Source organism: Oculina patagonica, chromosome 8 (assembly GCF_052425735.1).
Source record: "Oculina patagonica isolate OP01 chromosome 8, crgOcupat, whole genome shotgun sequence".
In the NCBI taxonomy this organism is placed as follows: Eukaryota; Metazoa; Cnidaria; class Anthozoa; order Scleractinia; family Oculinidae; genus Oculina; species Oculina patagonica.
This window is the reverse complement of record NC_135765.1, coordinates 24,290,785-24,315,100: the sequence shown is the minus strand read 5'-3', so window position 1 is coordinate 24,315,100 and position 24,316 is coordinate 24,290,785. Positions and strand designations below refer to the sequence as shown.

The 24,316-nt window shown below is 38.0% G+C and overlaps 2 protein-coding genes across 2 annotated transcripts in view; both read left to right on the top strand.

Moving 5' to 3' along the window:
- Nucleotides 1-24,316, top strand: part of LOC144664227 (sperm receptor for egg jelly-like) — a 118,479-nt gene that overhangs the window by 92,065 nt on the left and 2,098 nt on the right. The gene's annotated exons all lie outside the window — the stretch shown is intronic.
- On the top strand, nucleotides 2,746-5,622 carry LOC144663240 (uncharacterized). The gene is made up of 4 exons (XM_078524152.1): nucleotides 2,746-2,797; nucleotides 3,553-3,756; nucleotides 4,650-4,805; nucleotides 5,507-5,622. Exons 1-4 carry the CDS (start codon nucleotides 2,746-2,748, stop codon nucleotides 5,620-5,622), a joined length of 528 nt encoding a protein of 175 aa, XP_078380278.1.

Below are 24,316 nucleotides of genomic sequence, written 5' to 3'. Positions count from 1 at the left end.
AATTGTACCCCTTTCACATACCTACAGAAGGGATATCGATACGGCATTTCTTTTCATAATTTGTCGCTTAGATAACACCTAAAAGAACTAAAAACACTCAAATGAATCCACCGTTCGGTGGGACGTGTTTGAGATATTTTAAAAGCGATCCTTTTAAATACTTAAACAGCGAGAAAACAAAAACGTGGTCAAAAAAATTTTTGGTAGTTTTTTTTTTTGTGTGTGTGTGTGTGGGATCTCCCTCTTCGATTCCGTTTTTTAGTTCTTTATTCGTTATGAATAAGTTATCACAACATTTATCGTTTTTGCATAATAAAAACAAACTTTTAATGTTTAGTTTTTGTGTTTACTTTTAGATCTTAGCTGACGTTCGTTGTTTGTTATGATCTCCCGTATTTTATCAATAGGATTTCACTCATCTAAATGAGCAAAAAGACGGTAACTTGGAAAATCATACTGTATTAATCAATCTTCTTATCAAGCACTTGCTGGTGAGTCACTCGCGGATCAATGTAAACATAAATGACGTTTACTTTGATAATGGCCCTGCTCAGCGAAAATGACGTGCTGACAGTTACATTTAAAAAAATATTCAACTCACGTATTGATTCTTTTTTTTTAATTGAAACAGGTAGTTTTAACGTCCCCCAAAACAAGATCACAACAGTTTTTAAAAGAAAAAAGCTTCTATCACATTATCTGTCTTTTCGTATCATCGAAAAAACACATTATAATTATACTACCGAACAAGTCGTAATACGAGTAAAATATTCAAATCATGTATTAATTTTTTTTTGTAAATGAAACAGGTAGTTTAAACGTACCCCAAAACAAAATCACAACAGTTTTTAAAAGAAAAAAGGCTTCTATCACTTTATCTGTCTTCTCGTATCAGCGAAAAAACACATTATATAATACCGACAGCTCGTAATACGTGCATAATATAATTAATCAAATGATTTGCATCAGTGTGTATAAATACGTTAATGCTATCATGATCAATTTAGCCACCTGCAAGGCCAAACGACGCAACACATGCAAGGTTGCATGTTTAGAAGCTTATAAAAAGTCGCTGCACGTCTGAAAAACTGCGCAGTCATATTTTGTTATTCTAGGCAAACTATATTTATAGGATTACAGAGCAAACCAAGAAAATATAAAGGTATGTATGTTTCCTTTAGTCTCAATGATCGTTTAATTTATGATCACTTTAAACGTTTTCGTGTGGTTGACAAGGGTTGTTTACCATTTTCCCAAGAGAACCGGTTGGTATGACCTTTGAATAATGCTTACTGTTTCAAAAACATCAGCAACTGATCGTAAGGGATGGTGCTTACCATCCAATTTTGTGAGCTGAGATTGTAAATACATGTAAAAAATGAACTGAAAAATAGCAAATAATTTACCAACGGATCTTACCATGTGGGAGGAATTACTATTTCAAGACGTAGTCCACGGTTTTTAGACGAAAGTTACCTGATTTTTTTTTTGTTAATTGGATGACTTTTTATACCACGTAACACTCAAATTTTAAAGAGTACTCGGGTTACCCTAACTGGCACTCCAGTTAGCCTAATAGCACTACGGTTAGCCTAAATAGGATTTGCTGAGCCTAAATAGCGTCCCAGTTGGCCAACTTCAATTAGCTTAGTTTGCTTGCGGTTAGCTTTCAGAATAGGGTTAGAATTTTTAGCCAAAAATTCAGGATTCCGGCGGCTAGTCGTCGGTGGCCGAGTTGAGATGATTTCGGTTAGTAATCTGACGACCCAGGCTCGAATCCTCTTGGATAAACATTTTTTAGCCTAAAAAATATCCCTCATGTATGAAAAAAATACGAAGCTTCCCTACATGTATTGCAGAATAGTATTGAAACCTAAGATGGCGGATATTATGACGTCATTTTACTTCATTCGCGTCATAACGGCGTCATAAAGCACGTTCGCCGTCAGCAAAGCACGTTCCAGGCTTTCTACTATAAACGTCATTCCTTGAACAAAACAAAAAACGCAAGAAGGGGAGGGGTAGTGAAGTAATGATTTTAAAAAATTAAAATGAACACGACGTTTATTTTGAGATCCTCACTTCTTTTCAATATCACTAAAGTTTATTGAACCATCAAATAACGGTACAATATCACCAGCGTCGGCCCTAGTCAATAAACTTTAATAACAGTGAGAGAGAGTAGAGTTAAGTGCTCAGTGTAAGAAAGAGTATGGTATGTCAACTGTCTTTTAAAAGTTGGAATAGGCCGTGAAATATGGAACGGACCATTATTTTTCTCGCGGTTAATGGGGGATATGAAAAATATTGAAAAAATGTTTGCATGCCCTGAAAAAGACAAAAAAATTTCCTGCAAACACAATATATGAATACAAAATAGTTTGTTTTTTTACAAAAAATGTATGCAGAGCTGCATGAATTAAAAAACGAAAAGTTTGCAAAGCAAACTTTTTCATACCCCCCTCCAAGAAAATAATGGTCCGTCCCCAAATTTAACTGGTAATTCAGATCTAAGGTGCAATTGGATAGATCTTCGTACACTGTTTGCTGTTGCTGTTGTTGTTTTGCTGTTCATAAAGTTTTGTTAGAAGTTTAATAAGAAAAATAAATAAATAAATAATTTAATATTAAGATCTGAATTTCTTACCTTGTATGGACAAAAGCACCTTCAATCTTAATGGCCATTTATTCCTTTGCAACAGTGACAACCTTGGGCTTACAGAATGTTCTATTTCTAATTTATAGATGAAAGTGTTTTTACTGGTGTTTGTTGTAAAGATGCTGTGTGTTTGTGAAGGTATGACAGTGAACTTAACAACAAAGCTTTAACTATAATATTATAGCTAAGTATTCGCTGAACCCGGTTTGAATCGTTGGTTTCCAGCGTTTTAACTGCCATGAGTTAAATAGCCTGGGATGAACAGTTTACAATATTGCATGAGGGCATCCGCTTTCCCAGGAAGGGAACGGAAAGGGGGGAGGGGGAAGGGTACGGTAAGTTTCGGCTTACCTCCCCCATCCTAGCATTGGTTTTTTTGGTCTTGCGTTCAGAGCAAAGGAAATTTGTGAGTTTCGTGTGTTACACACAGGCCCGTAACCAGGATTTTTCATGGGGGGGGGAAGGGGGGGGGGGGGGGCGTATGAGCGCCTCCAGTGGGAAATCCTGTACGCTTCCGGTGGGGAATCCTGAGCGCCGAAGGCGTCAAAAAACGTAGGGGGGTATGGGAGTATCCTCCCCCAAGAAATTTTCAAAAAATAGGTTATCTTAGACAGCGTTTCGTGCGTTCTGAAGACAGTTTGTAAGGAAACAAAGCAGGTAAAGGACCATATTGAATGTAAATAGTCGAAGTACAGAAATACCATTTTCCTTTATTTAGTTTATTTCTTTATTCATTTTGATATATTTTTTCACAATGAGCTAATGAGCGGACTTCCAAGGCTCGTGGGGGGGGGCGGGGGTGCGGACGCACCCATCGCACCCCCCCCTCCCTACGGGCCTAAAGACCCTAACTTTAAGTAATTTTATGAAATTCATCTTTTCTTATTTTGCAGCTGAGTTGCCGAACCATTTCTATGTTCAGTCTGAAAATATTTATCCACTGGAGTTTTCTGCATCAAATGTGACGTGTGTGGCATATGATTCAGCAGGAGTAAAAGTTCCCGAGAAAATCAAGTTTATTAGGATACATAAAGGAGAATATCAAGAACTTACAGCTAATGACAGTTTGTTCTTTACAAATCAAACAGAGAAGCACGGTAAGTAAATAACTTCAATCTAATTGAGGCTTACCACATCTCTTAGGAAATTCTTTCACTTTTGATTTCCTCAAACATGGAGAGGCTGTAGATAAATTTATAACCTACATATCACTCTCGTCGAATCACAATTTTCCTAAAAACTTTTACCAAAGAAGGGAGCAATTGGGGGGGGAGTGGTATGTTTTGAATCTGACAGCTTTTTTTAGACGTAATCTGAAAATTATCAGGAAAAGATAAATTTTAACATGTTTGACATGTTTCCAGTTCTTTTATAAAAATGATTCACAACTATCTATTTGTAAAGTTCTCATTGTATTATCATTTTGACATACTTTGTTTAGGTTTGACAGTTTCTTTTTAACTTAATGCAGAAATAACGAAATATATTACGAACGATCCACGACTATTACGTATAAGCAATCTAAGTTCCATTCAAACAGCTTTTTAACACTGCTTTTAGAGTGTGTAAGTCACCAGCAACGCATGAACTCGACCGAGCAAGGATCACAACTACTTTTTGTGCAAAGTATCACCCCGCCTGATTACATGGCGAATTTCAGCCTGGGCTGGAATTTTGTTACCTTTACATGGAGAAGTTCATCCCGGGTTGAACACTTTTAAAACTGAATAATTATCGTGGCCGCCATTTTTTTTTCGTTGAAAACCGCCACTGCGCATCCGTAAACTCACTTTCAGCCCGGGCTGTAATTCAGCCCGGGATGAAACTTTCTTCGTGTAATCGCAGACGTATTTTCTCAGCCCGGCAAACCGGGATGAAATTCGCCATGTAATAATTTACGTTTTTGACATTTTGTTTAAATTTCTGTATATTAAGATGACAATGTTACCATAGTTTACAGAAAAATAGAATTCATGTCTTCTACCTGCAGAGAACAAAACAAAGCTTTTTGTCACACTGCACTTCCGAAATGTAACGCGTGAGGATGACAGTCGATATGGGGATCAGACGTACGAATGTCACGCATTCGCAAAGGGCGATCTAGTGAAAAGAAGTTGGGCTTCCTTTGACATCCATGTCACACCAGGTAAGAGTTCTGACCAAATGCAGGGATGCAAGTTATATGCCTTTTGGAGAGACATTTTAATAAATAAATTATGTAACGATAAAAACATAGCATCTATTTTTACTTATTCAACTAGTCTGATACAATACACACATGAAGTTATACATGTGTAACTGAAAATTCATTTTGCTGGCTCCTTCACTGTGCACCTGCGCTCTGCGCCGCGGTGCAGCTGTTTGAAAGAAACAGTAAGTAGCGACTCTTATATCTGGCATAGAATTCTCCAACTGGGAAAAAATTGTAGCTGACTGATTAAGTAATGTTTAAAAAACGAGCTGCATGGTCTTATCGGGAGGGGTGGGGAGGGGGGGATCCAATAAGTGAGCTTTAATATGGGTATGTGCCGCTGTGAAAGGTATGGTTTTCAAGCAGTTTAGTTTGGAATAACGTATAAGATTAAGAAATCAAGTTTGGGTCTTGAAGAGGATATCATTTGCCGGAAAACTTTTCAGTAATAATTATTCAGAATTAATTAATACAATACAAACACAATAATTTTTATTTATTTATTTATTTATTTATTTATTTATTTATTTATTTATTTATTTATTTATCTATTTATTAATTAATTTATTTATTAATTTGTTTATTTATTTATTTACTTACTTACTTATTCATTTGTAGATTTAGTACAACAAATATTTAATACATAATTTTAATAGGTGGCGAAAGAATAGGACATGAAGTCCCCTCCAAGGTTAAGCCACCCACCAACGAATCCATCCATTTCTATTCCAGAATAGGAATGAAAAATCGGAAAAGAAGCAGGCTTTCCTAAACGTAAATAAAATCATCGCGGTAAATTTGTTGACAGATGGTTTTCTTTTAAAAACACATACAGTAAAACAATTTTAAGAAAGCAAGTCTGGGATAAGCAAGGGATTTTTGGCGTCTAGTCTAGTTTAGAAGCGATGTAGAGCGATTTTCGATCCAACAAAACGCTCGCTGTGATTTGATTGAACTTTAAAGGAGACTATGATACTTTAACTGTCCAAATACGTACTATTTTATTTTGCAAGAAAATTTCGTCCTCAGAGTTCATTAAACTTAAGAGAAAATATCCATGGAGGAAATCCAGAACTGGCTGATAGTTTCAAGTAAATTAAAATATAGGCTGATCAGAAAAAAAGTATTTTAGAGGGCAAAAATTTATTCGAATTATCCTTTATTTTATCGTTGGAAAAAGATACGACCAAGCAGAACTATTACTTTCTTTCCATCTCATGCACCCTTTCACCATATCCCGTTGATTACATAAGTAAAAAAACAAGAAGCTTGAGAAGCTTAAAATCGGGCGGTTAATAATTAACTATCTGCTTTGACTTGAAAGACGGGGTACAGTACGGTAAAAATCACTGGAAAAACAGTCACTTTAGTAACACTCAGTGCATGGGAGGTTTGCGAAAGTCACAGTCTGCATGAGCTGTATTAGCGTGTAGAACCCTGGTAGAACATAATATCTGGAATGTTTTCAAGATTGCATTATTACTTAATGACATAATGTTCTCAATTTATAAATATATTTCGCACAATACATGTAAAAATAAACGATTGAGCTAGACGACTAGAAAATATAAATTTTTAACACTAAGCAAAGTGCAGCCTTTTATTCGCAATACTCTTTATCAGGTAACTACTATTGTCAAGAAAATGATCACAACTAGTTGACCAATGATTAGGTATTTGTTTCATACCATTACTGTAATAGCAACTGATGAAGAATAGTAGTACTGACCCAAAGTATAAGGGCTGCAAAATACTGAAAACCATTTCAGCTGCGTTTCAAGAAATCCAAAAAAGCTTTACTTATCTCATATATCTATGTTTTGCAGTATTTTGTTAATTTTGGGCGATTTTGGGGGATGTCGGGGAGGCGATAGATTTTCTCAAAGGATTAGTAAAATTTAGACAAAGAAGAAATATTAGAATTTGAAGTAAAAAATTGGTCGACGGACACCAAACAGTCCCCTGACAACCTGGAGTGCGCTTTCGAGGGGGTCAACTGTTTGGTGGTGTTTCCATTTTTTTCTTCAATCCCTTCTTTAACCCTTTGCGGACCAGTGTCCGATATATCGGACATCTAAGCACACCTCGCAATTTCGCTCAGCGGACTCCCACTTCTTAGTTTCCAGTCTTCCCCTGCATTGCAACGCCTGGCAGTATAATTCTCCACCATTTTGTGCTGTTTTTAGCGAGTTTCTGCAGAATTTTGGTAAAATTTTCGATTGTTATGAAGAGAACATGTTAAAATTTCATTCAAATTCAGGTAGAACCCCACCTTAAGTTTTGTTCTTGTGAGAAAACAACAGAAGTCAAAAGTTGCGTGATATAACCAAGCATAGATTTTAATTCTCCCTCCCTTTCCCTCTTCTTAGCCTTTCACCCCCACCTGTCCCTCCCTTTCTACTCCCATCTTTCTCCTCCCTCCCCTCTCCTCCAGTCTTTTACTCCACCCTATCCCATCGAGCTTTCTACTCAAACTACCTCCACCCTCACCAGCGTTTTGGGTTTGCATACATTTCCTGACCGTTTCAGTATCCTTTTTTCTTGGTTTTTTGTTTGTGCGCGTACTAATCCGTGCCAAGCAATTAGAAAATAACAGAAATTTGCCTTAATTTTGATCTCCTATACCACGACCTTAGAGTATAAACCGCTAATAAAACAAAACACACTTGATAATAATTATCTGAGGTTATACACCTTGCAGTATTAACGTACTAACGAACTTGATAACAAGCCCCATGTCGTAGTAAGGATTTTTACTGATCAACATAGAAAATAAGTTCACAATGGTTTGTTCCCAAAACGTTTTTTTACTTTACAGAGGGTCTGTATATTGATCTGTAACTTGTATATCGTATTGAAAAATTCAGAACGAACCGACTTCTGTCCGCTACCATAGCTACTAAAAGTGGTAACGGGATACCGGTAACCGGGAACGACCGGAAGCCGGGAACCGGAGTCTGGGAACGAGTGTACAGCGGTATTCCGCATAAGAGTTCAAAATGGCGGACGAAAACACAGAAACGGAGTAAAATGTAGCTTACTGATGAAGGTAAATGCTTAGTGTTACCAGTCCAGATAATCCCAATATATTAGGACAGGGCCAACTGTCCTTTCAACAAATGGGAAGCCGCCTTTTGGTTCACCGATCGTGTACAAAAACAAATCTCAATTTTCAAAATGGTGGACGCAGACAGAGCGATGGTTTCGAGTTGTAATGCAAACTTGGTGACGTGTATCAGAAGAATACGAATGTTTGTTTCTTTCTAGAAGGAATCTTTCAAGCAAGGCCAGTATTCGAATCTACATTTACACACAACGCAACGCAAAGGACGGCTGTGGGAGCAAGGAGCTTGCACGCTGATCAATAGCTTCGATCGAAATAGCACATTTCGAAAATCAAATTGTTTATTGAAATGCAGTCGAATAGTAGGGTAAGTCATAATATGCTGTATTTTCCACTACAGTTGCGGGATTGGTTTCATTTGACAGGATGGAACCTATGCGTTGCGTAACATTAGCAGATATACATTGGCTTGGTTTGTTATCCGATCGATCATACGTTCGTAAATTGTTGAGTAATATTTATGCATTGTCCAACTCTCGTTAACGAAGTTCTCACGTACATCTATCTCTTGACTTAAAAACAGTTTTTTTCTGGCATTTGTAGGTTGTTAGATAGTAATTTGAATGGTGAGTTTTGTTTTGCTTTTGAACCAAACAATTTTTGTAGGCCACACTGAATATTTGTAGCATTTCCAAAATGCTATTCAGTATAATACAGTGTACATCATTGTCCCTGAAAATCACTTTTTCTTCGTACACATGGTATTGCATAAAAAGAAAAATGTGCTATTAAAGTTATACTGTAAATTATAAAGTACGGTTCTCCAGGGGTGCATAATTGTACTTATTTACCTTTTTGCAACATCCACCGAGTGTTAGGATGGACATTGAAATAAAGACAACTTTGCAATGCTGTGAATATTGATTTTCTGTATATGTCTTTCCCCAACTGCATGCATTCGTTCCGAATTCATATCACAGTGAAAAATATAAAACTGGATGCACGCCATAAATAACAAACTGCTAACCAGTGATGTGTTGTGCTGTCCTACTGGTTATTTTTACAATACACGTAGTGTTTTGAATTCATTTACAAACTCACCAAAACAAATTATGACACAGAAATATACTGTAATGCAACACACTAAGCTTTGCAAGAGGCTGTCAAAAGGTGTGGGCTGGAAAGAACATCCCCAGTCATTTGTACAAAACACAAAATGATCAGCAGACAGAATGAGAAAAAAAGAATTTCAAATTTATTTTCATTTTACAGTAGATAAACACTTGTATCTATTTGTTGTCCTTTAGCCAACTGCTGGACCTGCAAAAATGAAATTCAGCTATGATCAGTGTGCTGAAATATAGCAGCATACAATAAACTGGTGAACAGGCATCACCAAATAGTTATTTTCTTTTCATAAATGGAACAAATTGGCATGCAATGTCCAAAATACTATCTGTGGTGAGAAGTCTGTTGTGAGAAGTACATGATCATTGTGTATCGTGATTGCAATAGGGGACAGCATCACAGCTGTTGGTTAAGGATGTTAAGTGGAAGTCCCGCTTAAAGCGGTCCTCTCGTCTTCGCGCCAAAAGAAAGTTTCCGTTTATTTTTTGCCTGTGAAAAGGCTTTGGTACATACATACAAAAAAGCAATAAATTATTTTCTAGTTCTTTATTTTCGCTTTGCTACAGACCAAAATTGAATTTTGGCCGACATGGGGCCGCCAACGGTAGTCGATGGACTAAATTTCGACCATTTTGTGAAGCGCGCTATGTCCACAAAAATGTACTTGACGGAATATCATTTGGCACAAATTCTAAGACACCTTTATTTAGTTCACTGACGAAACGAGGAAAATTTTACGAAAATTCTAAGCATGCCAGCGCTTCTGAAATATACCATACTCTGAGGTCTTTATTCACACGTTAAAATTTAGGTAAATAGAAGAGAATAAAACTCAAAAGTTTCAACATAAATTGGAGTAAAAAAGCACATCAATGTAATCTTCTTACCTCAATGAATCGTTTTATACTTTCAAACCGGTGGGTATCTCCTTGGATTGCACGCGAGAACAAATTAAAATCTGCCATATTCAGTGTGTTTACATAATTGTCGCTTCGTGCCAAAGCTCATTTGCATAACCTTCCAATCGATGAGAAAACTCCCTCCACCGTCCAAACTCGATTAAATACCTTTAGAATATAAGGAAGTTGCTTCTTTTGATATTCCTATACCATACAAATCCAGCTCTGAGAAAAATTGCGTTGAAGATGACAAGAATACTCGCGGCGTGCGAGACTCCACAAAGTAAATATTGACGGTTAATTACACTGGTCGCACTTGTCCCATAATTTAAGTTCAATTCGCTCCCGTAGTATCTCTAGGGGAAGAAGAAGAGTCGAAATTCAGCCATTTAATAAATATAAAACGTGTTAAAACAACAAATTGAATTCTGACAACGGGAATCGATCATGCAAAGACAACTTATAACTTAACTTCCAAAACATCACTTACAGGTTGCTTACAGAGGAAGCGTAGTCGCCAGATACAATCCACAAGTTTGAATAGAACTGTTTTATGTTATGAAGTGATGAAGGGCATAAGCTTCAATTCATTCTTGATACGTTTGCTTTCGAAATCGGTCATTCGAAGCCACAATGGAAGGCTTGTGCTTCGGGATTCATCAACTTCATTTTCCCCTTTGCGATACGATGTCACATAACTAAGTGAATTGTGACGTGACTGGCTGATCAGAGGTCAAACAAGGGTCAAACTTTGGGGGTGGTGGGGAGGGGGTTGGGTTGTCGGTATTTTACAGCAGGAGTAAACTTGAGGGGTTGAAGAGCTTTTTTCACAGCAAGAGAAAAGTCAGAAGTAGTAAATGATCTTTATTTTTAATAAGTGACTCGTGTTTTTATCGCTAAATATTTCTTTTTTCCTTATTTCTTATTCCACCTTGTATCACTCAAGTGTAACGTGCCTTTGCTAATTTACCTCTGTGGTCGGGCATTTAGGAGCAAATCGCAAAAAGACAGAACAGAAAAAAAATCCAAGAAAAGGTTCCGATAAAAGGCGGAGTGTGCTAAACTGTTTTCAATATTGAAATGAAAAAATGCTACCCTTAGTTGTGTTTTATCTTACTGTCACGGGCATCTGTGAAAAAAAAATATATAATCTTGTGCACATTCTTGAAATTTCTTGCTTTACAACTTCGTTCAGTCCCTTTTTATAGGTCTTTACTCCCTTTGTTTGCTAGTTTTTTTTTTTCAAATGAGCACGGGCATTATGAAAAATGCTATGTCTTTTACCTTTTTAAATAAGGAGGACTTAAGATCTCTGGATTTGTGTGGAAGTTCAAAGTGAGCGCACATGGCTTTTAGCGTCGTGACATTGAATTTCGATAATGTGTCATGAGTCTGGCATGCTCGCAAATATCATGACCGTCATAAGACCAGTTCCATTTGGCTGACAATATCTTCTACTGCTTCACTCTGGCTTTGTCATCAAGGTAAACAATTTCGTCTTCGATGAGACTGTCATCGTCGTCATCGACTTCGCCCTCTACTTGATTAACTGTACCTTTCCTTCGTTTGGCTGCAAGTCTCGAAAAAAATCCTTGCACCTGGGTCTTTGTTTAATCCCCACACCCACCTCCATGCTCCATCCTTGATGTTCATAAAGCATACAGGCATTTTTTTACCGATAACAAGCCGCAAGCTTGCAAGAACAGTTCGTGCTTTCTAAATCTAATTAGCGTAGTTGTTTGACAGCGGAAAATTTAGAAGCCGAAAGGGAATTAAAAAATGCGAATTGTAATCAGGACTGACGACATGTACATACCGTAAAATTCCGGTTATAAGCCCCTCCGCTTATAAGCCCCCCCGGGCGCCGGTTATAGGCCCATCTACCAGGAAACAAAAAAAATACATCCGATTATAAGCCCCCCCCCCCCCCGGATATAAGCCCCCCTCTGCCGGATGAAAGTACTGAACAGGGCTAAATGTTGCTTTATTATGCGTTTTTAACTTAAAAACGTATTTTGATCAACACTCCCGTGGCCCGTTTCGGAACGTTTTTTTATTCCGCTTATAATTATATATAAGCCCTCCCGGATATGAGCCCCTCCACTTATAAGCCCACCAAAAAACCCTTACAAAGTTGTATAAGCCCAGGGCTTGTAACCGGAATTTTACGGTATGTGATCTAGGGCCATTACAGAGGGGAAATATAATGATTCTCTCAAACCTTTTTCAGTTCCCGTTTTCATTTCCTAATCGGCCCGTTGAACAGTTTTTAGTTCTCATTACGTATCCCGTTTATGACCTTCCCTTTCCATTAAATCATTTCCATTCCCTAAACTTGTCTCTATTCCCCGTACGCGTTTCTTACCCCTTTTCATGCACAAGAAGAGAACGTCATACCAATTACACTCCTTCCTTTATCGCCCTTCATTTGTGGCTTTTCCAAGTATATGAAACTAAAAACTTAAACCGTAAACTTGACCAAGGCAAACAGACATTCGTTTTGCGACGGGTTACTACGCAATACAACATTTCTAGCAGGATAGATGTACAAACGCAAACCAACACTTAGTTTTTCATCAGTGATTTTTCGCTATATCCATTTAGGCATAAGTACTTTTACTTCATTCAAGTTATGTTTAATAATTTTGTTTGGCTGAAGTCGCAGTGAACTTTTTTAGTACATATTCAAAGAAAAATAAAGAAAATGTTGACCAATGGAAAGCATAAATTCATTTAAATGCTTTCAACTGCTGAGTTTTCTCTTGCTGTGAAAAAAGCTCTTAAACCCCTCAAGTTTACTCCTGCTGTAAAATACCGACAACCCAACCCCCTCCCCACCACCCCCAAAGTTTGACCCTTGTTTGACCTCTGATCAGCCAGTCACGTCACAATTCACTTAGTTATGTGACATCGTATCGCAAAGGGGAAAATGAAGTTGATGAATCCCGAAGCACAAGCCTTCCATTGTGGCTTCGAATGACCGATTTCGAAAGCAAACGTATCAAGAATGAATTGAAGCTTAGGCCCTTCATCACTTCATAACATAAAACAATACGTTCTATTCAAACTTGTGGATTGTATCTGGCGACTACGCTTCCTCAGTAAGCAACCTGTAAAAAAAAAAAAAAAAAAAAAACCAAAATATAAAACCCTAGTGATGTTTTTGGACGTTAAGTTATAAGTTGTCTTTGCATGATCGATTCCCGTTGTCAGAATTCAATTTGTTGTTTTAACACGTTTTATATTTATTAAATGGCTGAATTTCGACTCTTCTTCTTCCCCTAGAGATACTACGGGAGCGAATTGAACTTAAATTATGGGACAAGTGCGACCAGTGTAATTAACCGTCAATATTTACTTTGTGGAGTCTCGCACGCCGCGAGTATTCTTGTCATCTTCAACGCAATTTTTCTCAGAGCTGGATTTGTATGGTATAGGAATATCAAAAGAAGCAACTTCCTTATATTCTAAAGGTATTTAATCGAGTTTGGACGGTGGAGGGAGTTTTCTCATCGATTGGAAGGTTATGCAAATGAGCTTTGGCACGAAGCGACAATTATGTAAACACACTGAATATGGCAGATTTTAATTTGTTCTCGCGTGCAATCCAAGGAGATACCCACCGGTTTGAAAGTATAAAACGATTCATTGAGGTTAGAAGATTACATTGATGTGCTTTTTTACTCCAATTTATGTTGAAACTTTTGAGTTTTATTCTCTTCTATTTACCTAAATTTTAACGTGTGAATAAAGACCTCAGAGTATGGTATATTTCAGAAGCGCTGGCATGCTTAGAATTTTCGTAAAATTTTCCTCGTTTCGTCAGTGAACTAAATAAAGGTGTCTTAGAATTTGTGCCAAATGATATTCCGTCAAGTACATTTTTGTGGACATAGCGCGCTTCACAAAATGGTCGAAATTTAGCCCATCGACTACCGTTGGCGGCCCCATGTCGGCCAAAATTCAATTTTGGTCTGTAGCAAAGCGAAAATAAAGAACTAGAAAATAATTTATTGCTTTTTTGTATGTATGTACCAAAGCCTTTTCACAGGCAAAAAATAAACGGAAACTTTCTTTTGGCGCGAAGACGAGAGGACCGCTTTAAGCGGGACTTCCACTTAAGTCTGTGTTTGAGCCCAGTGGCCCATCAAGCCTGAGCTGGGAAATTTTCAGAAATTATTGCATGGCCTCATTAGAAGTTTTGTCTTTTCTATTACTGGCTACAAGGTAAACATTGACATTGTAAAAGTATTTCAACAAGCAAATTGGTGATTTCCAAGTGAGGAATTGTGCTTGAACTTTGTGTTAAGCATTCCTTAAGATTCAATGTGGTTCACAATTGCACTTGCCATAGTATAAATAAAAAAACACACAAATTCTCCCATTGACAAACTGTCTAAATAATTTCTTATACACAGTTGCATGTCCTGCTGACATGAGGTTTACAACCTTGTCAGTGTGAATGACAGAAATTCTCTATTATCTCTATTATTGTTGCTTAACAACAGCAGCTGATATCAGCATGCATTTTAGATGCACAACGGATCGAAGTTCGGTTAATCCACCAGAATTGAACATTCCAGATTCGATCATTTTCGCCTTCGGCATTTCGTCGGCGCAAATTATACACAGTGCGCCAATATGTATCACATGAACAGAACTTTGCCCAGGAAAAGAAAAGAACCGACCATCTATAAAGAAATTTTGGTTGTTCGTGGAACAGTTGGTTTGGTACGCATAGTATTGCCGCGTCATGATCATCAAACATCTAAAAAAGTCAGTCTACCAAAAATCCAGGTTGTCTACCTTGCCCAGATTTTGCACACGTTTATGGATGTAACAATGGTGGAAAATAATTACAACTTCAGGAAAAATCTTTGAATATCAGAAAATATTAATGATCATTCACCTACCTTGCAACTCGTCCCAAAATTCCGCCTAAACAGCACCTTCATAGCGAAAAAACACACGAAAAGTCGATTTATAATCACGCTGTTTGCTCCGACGATCGAGTTCGAACACTAGTTCCCAGACCCTTTTCCGTGTTTTCGTCCGCCATTTTGAATTCTTATACGAATTACCGCTGTACACTCGTTCCCAGACTCCGGTTCCCGGTTCCCGGTCGTTCCCGGTTCCTGGTTCCCCGTTACCACTTTTAGTAGCATCCGCTACCAAATGATGAAAAATTAGCTTGTTCGAAACCGCAGCAAAATCGTTAGAGACAGACAGGATACAGGGATGCTACTAAAAGTGGTAACGGGGAACCGGGAACCGGGAACGAGTGTACAGCGGTAATCCGTATAAGAATTCAAAATGGCGGACGAAAACACGGAAAAGGGTCTGGGAACTAGTGTTCGAACTCGATCGTCGGAGCAAACAGCGTAATTATAAATCGACTTTTCGTGTGTTTTTTCGCTATGAAGGTGCTGTTTAGGCGGAATTTTGGGACGAGTTGCAAGGTAGATGAATGATCATTAATATTTTCTGATATTCAAAGATTTTTCCTGGAGTTGTAATTATTTTCCCCGATTGTTGCATCCATAAACCGGGGTAAACGTGTGCAAAATCTGGGCAAGGTAGACAACCTAGATTTTTGGTAGACTTTTTTAGAAGTTCGATGATCATGACGCGGCAATACTCTGCGTACCAAACCAACTGTTCCACGAAAAACCAAGATTTCTTTATAGATGGTCGGGTCTTTTCTTTTCCTGGGCTAAGTTCTGTTTGTAGCTTCCATATATAAGCTGTTCCTAAACAATGTCAAAAATCCAATAAAGGGTGCACAAAACGTGCAAAGGCACGTTTAAAAACTGTTTGTCCATACACTGCAAAACTAAACTACAACTCCAGTTCGCACGTGCGATTCCCTAGGGGATATCACGCGTCATAAGAACGAACCCGGATGTAACCGAATTGTCGGATGTAACGCAACGTACGGTAACGCAACGGTAGCCACACTGTTCATGTGATACATCTTGGCGCACTGTGTATAATTTGCGCCGATGAAATGCCGAAGGCGAAAATGATCGAATCTGGAATGTTCCATTCTGGTGGATTAACCGAACTTCCATCCGCCGTGCATCTAAAATGCATGCTGATATCAGTTGCTGTTGTTAAGCAACAATAATAGAGATAATAGAGGACTTCTATCACAGACACTGACAAGGTTGTAAACCTCATGTCAGCAGGACATGCAACTGTGTATAAGAAATTCTTTAGACAGTTTGTCAATGGGAGAATTTGTGTGTTTTTTATTTATACTATGGCAAGTGCAATTGTGAACCACATTGAATCTTAAGGAATACTTAACACAAAGTTCAAGCACAATTCCTCACTTGGAAATCACCAATTTGCTTGTTGAAATACTTTTACAGTGTCAATTAATGTTTATCTTGTGGCCAGTAATAGAAAAGACAAAACTTCTAATAAGGCCATGCAATATTTTCTAATAATTTCCAACACCCTTCCCCGAACCACCAGTTGCTAATGCTATAACTGATTATGGTAACCGAGGTAAGCTCAGGCTTGATGGGCCACTGGGCTCAAACGCAGACTTAACCAACAGCTGTGATGCCATAACCCCTATTGCAATCACGATACACAATGATCATGTACTTCTCACAACAGATAGTATCTTGGACTTTTAATTTATGTCAATTTGTTCCATTTATGAAAAGAAAATAACTATTTGGTAATGGCTATTCACCAGTTTATTGTATGCTGTTATATTTCAGCACACTGATCATAGCTGAATTTCATTTTTGCAGGTCCGGCAGTTGGCTAAAGGACAACAAATAGATACCAGTGTTTATCTACTGCAAAATGAAGATAAATTTGAAATTCTCTTTTTCTCATTCTGTCTGCTGATCATTTTGTGTTTTGTACAAGTGACTGGGGATGTTCTTTCCAGCCCACGCCTTTTGACAGCCTCGTGCAAAGCTCAGTGTGTTGCATTGCAATATATTTCTGTGTCATAATTTGTTTTGGTGAATCTGTAAATGAATTCAAAACACTATGTGTATTGTAAAAATAACCAGTAGGACAACACAACACATCATGGTAAGCAGCTTGTTATTTATGGCACGCATCCAGTTTTATTTTTTCCACTGTAATATGAATTCGAAATGAATGCATGCAGTTGGGTAAAGACATATACAGAAAATCAATATTCACAACATTGCAAAGTTGTCTTTATTTCAATGTCCATCCTAACACTCCGTGGATGTTGCAAAAAGGGTAAATCAGTACAATTATACACCCCTGGAGAACCGTACTTTATAATTTACAGTACAGCTTTGATAGCACATGTTACATTTAAATTTTTCTTTTTATGCAATACCATGTGTACGAAGAAAAAGTGATTTTCAGGACAATGATGTACACTGTATTATACTGAATAGCATCTTGGAAATGCTACAAATGTTCAGTGTGGCCTACAAAAATTGTTTGGTTCAAAAACAAAACAAAACTCACCATTCACATTACTATCTAACAACCTACAAATGCCAAAAAAAACCTGTTTTTAAGCCAAGAGATAGATGTACTTGGGAACTTCATTGACGAGAGTTGGACAATGCATAAATATGACTCAACAATTTACGAAGGTTTGATCAATCGGATAACAAACCAAGCAAATATATATCTGCTAATGTTACGCAACGCAGAGGTTCCATCCTGTCAAATGAAACCAATCCCGCAATTGTAGTGGAAAATACAGCATATTATGACTTACCCTACTATTCGACTGCATTTCAATAAAACAATTTGATTTTCGAAATGTGCTATTTCGATCAAAGCTATTGATCAGCGTGCAAGCTCCTTGCTCCCACAGCCGTCCTTTGCGTTGCGGCGTGTGTAAATGTAGATTCGAATACTGGCCTTGCTTGAAAGATTCCTTCTAGAAAGAAACAAACATTCGTATTCTAATACACGTCCACAAGTTCGCATTACAACTCGAAAACCATCGGTCTGCGTGTCTTTATACACGATCAGTGAGCCAAAAGGCGGCTTCCCATTTGTTGAAAGGACAGTTGGCCCTGTCCAAATATATTGGGATTATCTGGTCTCAGCTGGTCTGGTAACACTATAAAGCATTTGTTTCTGTCTTTTCGTCCGCCATTTTGAACTCTTATACGGATTACCGCTGTACACTCGTTCCCAGACTCCGGTTCCCGGTTCCCGGTTCCCCATTACCACTTTTAGTAGCATCCCAAGATACAACGGTTTACTGGCAGTCTTTGTTGAAAATCCTGAATTTCGTCAAAATGAGCCAAAATAAAGTTTTCAAATTTCCTTTATCAATATGGTTCTTATCTTCTTATTCAATTCTATGAACTGCTTTTATGCAGTACTGTCCAACAAAGATTTCAATTTCCTCAAAGTTTCGGGACGAAAGGATTCAAAATATTTCGTGCAGAATGTAATTTGATTAAGTGAATGTTTTCACGTCTATAAATACTTCAAGCAGTGAATGAAAAACCGTTTTGTTTTCATCAATGCGAACCACTTTCAAATAGTTAATGCATAAAAAATAACAATCAGATCAGAATACAATGATTATTAATGCAAAGTTTCGCTATTATGTCTCGGCAGAGATACTTTTTTTTTGCAAGTTCAAATGTATGCAAATTTCGTGTGAAATGTAATTTGATTCCACTGTCTTGTTTACAAACTCTTTCTTAAGAAAGTTGTATTTTCGTGAATAAAACCCATTGGCCTGTTTTATTTTCCTGATCATGTTTGTCTGTGATTTTTACAAAACATGTGGTCTTTTTTTCGGAACTTTAAAGTTGTGCAAAAATTCCCGTTTTGAACACAGATGTCACTTCCGGAATTTCTCATCAAAAGATGTAGATTTCACCGCATTGCGTTTCGCTGCTTTATTTTAAAGGTGAACATATTAAAAACTCTTGCAATGCGTTTACAATTCGACTCAGACATTAGACACGGATGTCGTGCAGTATTTTACAGCATCTTTCCATTATTTTATTTATTTTTTTGTCAAAGCTTAGGGTAGACGGCCAAAGTTTGGCAAGTAGCCGGTTGTTTCGGCCGGCTACCAGCCCTATTCAAGTTCCACTCATATTCTGCCATGTCGGGTCATCCCTCAACGGGAAATAAATTTCCCCTATTCCAAAACTAAACTCAAAACGCTTGAATGACGAGCCAAGAAATAATTCATTTCTCGAATAAAAGATCGGAATATCCGGAAAATAACAGTACTAGTTCCTCATCAATTAAATCTTTCTTCGCAAGAGTTACATAATAGTCAAGAATAAAATCTTAAAAACACAATTTCAAACTATTCAAAACCAGATTAACGTGCGTCACACGACAGGCAAAATGTTTCAGATGAATTTTTTTTATCGAAAATGGGACCAAGCAACCTTTTGAAATCGAAGACTGTCAAAGCCATGACATGCATTCAGGCCGTGATAAAATTTAATTAAAATAAAATTCAATTGGTATTTAATTATAATTATTCGAAGGTTTCATTTTGAAGTCATCTTTTCATTCGATAGCTTTACCGATCTCGTAAAAAAATTCCATTCAAGTTCACACCAATACTGTACATTGCCAATGTTTTGCTGACGTCTTGAGAAGTGTCTTACTAACGTCACTAGGCAAATCTAAAATATATTCAAAACATTTTGTGCAAACATTCTACTCTTTGTGACAGGCGACTTTGACACCCAACTGTGCGAAAATGAAAATCGACACACTTCTTGCTAAATATATAAAAAATAGTATTAAAGTGGAGTCCGCCCCAAAAAAATGTACCGCCAGATCACACTGCTATTTGTAGAAACCAGCAAAGCGTCTAGTTTCAAAGTTTTCCACAAAAACATTTCGTGACATGAATGACGTTACCCCTTTTATTTACAAGAATAGCTTCAACTTGTCAAAGCAACTACAGTTTCACAATGGTGTTTATTAGTACTTTACCCCTTAAGCTTTTTTCTCTGTCCTTCCGCCGAAGCAAAGAAGAGAACCAGATTGCAGATTAGCCCAAAAGTCGACCCAGTGTGCCTACAACGATTTACTGTCAAAACTGAAATGAAACCGATTGGCCCAGGCTATCTCCGTCGTTTTCGGCCGGCAGGAGACTATCGTCTAGGACGCCCAAAGGGTAAATTATAAATCGGCCACGCCCGATTAATTAGCTCGCTCGGTGGATTCAATCGTTTAATCCCCGCTTTGCACGCAGACTACACCGCCCCGATATTTTACAGATAAATTATGTCCAGGATCAGACGACGTTCGAATAGTATCCCATGGTGCAATTCTCCGCGCACTTCACGCAATATCGAAGTTATGGCGGATTCCACCGTAAAATAGCGCCGCTTTCTCTACGGCACATTTCGTATTTTTTTCCAGTCAAAAGCAAGAAAATTGTATTATTTTGTTGTTTGTCATACTTTCATTGATTTGCAATTGTCCTATGACCGTGGTTTGTTAAAAAACGCCCTCAATTTTGATTATTTTGATTAGCTCTCCTTCACAAAGTGTTCACTGACCCGCGACAAGGTCATAAATATTCACGATTCTTCGGATTATAAGCAGGTTTTTACTAAATATGGGTCTCACGCTTGCTTAATGAAGGCCGTATTATTCTACTTGCAAAGAAGTACCCAGAAGTACCCGCATCTTAACGACTTTTTCAGCGATCAAAGATGACTGAAATTTCGATCGAAAAGCAGCGCCGCGTGTTGCGAAGCGTGTGTGATGTCTGTTTCAGGCAACAATCGCTGGGCTCTATCGTGAGCTTTGTCATCATTGCCATTTATATTTACATTCAAAATGACTAATTTCGAAAGTAATTTTAAAACTGTACTCTTCAAATAAGTGAAATGCTTACAACTGGTGAAAAATAACCGTAATAATAAGCTCAAATATGTATTCACAGATTATGTAAACAACGCGAACGAGCCCGCCGACTGCGAAGCGGACAGACTAGAGATCGATAGAGATGTAAGAAGAAATGTAAGAAAACCGATTCGGATCAGCACAGGACTTCTTTATTAACACTCCAGCAACAAATAGCTCATCTATAGCCGAATTTTTGACTGTCACAGGAACGAGAGCTCTTCGACGTTCGTCCAATTGTTCGATAATACTAACATGTATTTCTCTGTATACTAGCGAAACACAGGTAAATCCCTTCAATGTGACACTGAAATTCTCCTTTGAAACGCAGTGAACGTAGAATCAGTCGTTTTATCTCGAAAGCAGCAGCTTTTGAATCAAAACTAGTCCGGAAACACGCCATGGCGAACGCTTCTTCTCGCTTCGCGAGAGCTGAACAATACTGATTAGGTCACGTACGCAGTGATAATATAAGATGAAACGAAATGCATCATGGGATACTATTCGAACGTCGTCTGGTCCAGGATTGAACGCTAATGAGATGCACGTTGCTCAAGACAGGCATCACAAAGTGTCCTCATTAATAAAAGTTCACTAAAACACACCAAAATCTGTCAAATATGAAGATATATGGAAATGTCAAATATCACAGTCAAACATGAAGTCATCCTCTTCCCCAGGGCCACGCGTATTTTTTTAAATGACATGACGTAGTGGCCCTGGTAACGGTAAAAAATATGATTTTTTTGATTGGCTGATAAAAACTGCATACGCAATTAGGTAAAAAACGAAACGCTTCTACGCAATTTTGGTTATACTTCCGGTCATCGAAACAATTTGAAGATGAAGCGGGCAAGTTTGAAAATGTTACCGGAAAAAGACAAAATAACACTGGAGGTTTGTTGTGATAACGTATTCACGAAGCAGACACTTGTTTATGAACGAATGACAAATACGTCACTTGTAAGGTGTAACTCGGTTGTACTTTTTATTGCATTAAAAATATTGCAAACATTTGCACTATCAACTTAACTTATACAAAAAGATATACACACTAAATGGAGTTTATGAATTACATGAAGATTTTGAAATTCAATGTGATATTTCTTACCGCTGCTCAATAGAATGATACCTCGTCGATCAGCGCCTTTTTTGTTCTGAATTTTCTGCAATACCTCCGCATGGCCATAAATAAATTTCACAGTATCATCAACCGTCGGAATGTTTATATCAGCTGATAATATCCTCGACTCCATGTTTAAACACTATAACAGCGCGACTATAACTCCAATTCCTCTGGATTCTAACTTTTCTATCTGCCGTCAGATAATATTGCGTGTAGAGACGACACAACAAAACCAGCGGGCAAAACACAAGGACAGTCGTTCTACTTAACGACTACAGCAGGCAGGGCGGCTTCCTGTTTCATTTCTTGTTTCTTGATGTCCTCCGACAGTTGTAGCACGGATTGCTGTACAGCTCTTTCGAACGCCAAACTCAAATCTCGTATCTTCTTTTAAAATTCGTTTTCTTCTCGTGTTAGTCCGCCCCAGCCTTCCCCTTTCTTTTACTGAGCAGACGCAGACGAACATTCATGCAGTGGGCATGCGCTACCGGATGTCGTGGATTTTACGACATCCGGTAGTCAGTGTTACCAGAGCCCTTCGTTTCGCCGACCACGTGACCAAAAGAAACGGAGGCTCTGAGAACGAGAATGACATGAAGTACTCATAAAACAATACTTGCGTTCAATTCTGGACATAAGTGATATTTTATACTCTTATATTAACTTTTGTCACAAGTTTCTGCTCTATTGCTTATTGTTTTTGCTCTCTCCAATACTTTTTCTTGCAGCCCGACCATTAAAGTGCTACCAATGTACTGGCTCAGGCCAAGAATGCCGCGATAAACTAGTATCCAAAAACAGCAGCACCGAAGTTTGTAATTTGTACAAGGACCGATGTATTTGGGGTTACCAGAGAGTTAACAGTAGTTTGGAACTATTTGTTATGGGATGCAATACTAGAAAACATTGCAAGAAGTTACCTTTAATTGGCGAAAAGGCAGTGAGTTCTAATCAACTAGAATGCTTCGATGTATTCTGCTGCGACTCTGACTTTTGCAACAAACCTAGGTATACAGGTAGGTATTAATCCTGGCTACCTTTTATTTGCAACTTCTTAACCTCGGTGATTGCATCTCTAGCTTTCTGATTGGCTCATATTTATTATATAGCGAAGAACCAAAGTAATCGTGTTTGCAATTTTGTTCGTGATGACAAGAAATATATTTTACAACTCGTTACAAATCTTCATTTTGCCCCGACACGTTTATCACAGTCTCTTTTTTTTTTCTGACAAAAAAAATGGAAAATAAAGAAATCGTGTTTTAAACTTGTACCAGTGACTTTATCCATTGTATTACCCTCTTGTTTGCCTGTTTTTAATGATAGGTTATATTCCTGTGAAATTAGTAATATATACATTTAGCCAAGCCTAAAAGCAGAGCTCCACACTTATTTTCTGGTTCTTAAAATTTTATGAAAATACTCTCATTGAAAATACTGTTATTGAAGCTATTAAACGTATACTACTCTAGAAAGATCCATAGCCGAAATTTATTGTCCACTTTATTCGCAGAAATTGCGCTTACACAATCCTGTCCTTACCCTAGACAAAACAAGTAAGATTTGAGGCCGCGATTCCATGGAAAACTATAACATGGTCAGCGGTCAACTTCAAAAAACAAAAATCACATGACCTCGATGAATTGTACACCTGAGCCCGCGATTTGGTCATGTGATACTGGTCCGCGGATACCTTGTTTTGACAGCTATCAATTGACCATAACATAGATGACCAGTATCAAAGATACAAGCCGTCGTTAACCTCAATGTTCTTTTGGATATGATAAGATGACATTCTCCTCCACCGGTCGGGTTATTTTGTGACTCCCCTCCCCCTCTCCGAGAGTCTGTAGGCGCGGGCGGGCGGACGGGCGTATAGTACGCTCACTCGATTACCAATTTTTTTTTCCGGCTTTATGGGTTTACCAAATTTCCTTACCCATGGTGCTCCGCTGGCGCGCCTCATTCGCTGGAGCTCCTATATGATTTCCTGTTGCTTCCGCTTACCCAAAAACCAATGGCATCTCTAGACATTGAACAGTGCAGAGATACTTAGTTCGTCTTTCCTAAATTTATTGTTTGTAGATGGAAGATTTTGTAAGAGGAAGCAAAACTTAGTAGCAGTCATTTACGGAGGAGCCGAAGTCATCCGAGGATTTAACGAAAATATTACGATGAACGGTTCGCTCTCATATGACCCCGAAACTGGTGATTACAAAGGGATGAACTTTACTTGGCGTTACGGCAACATACCAAGAAACAACAACTCTAGTCTTCAGTTGCTAAAACAGGGCTCGTTTCCACCAGTAAATTTCTCAGCCGTGCAAAATGAAAGGGTCAGCTTTGGGCACATCATTTCAATCAACACCAATGCTACAAACGG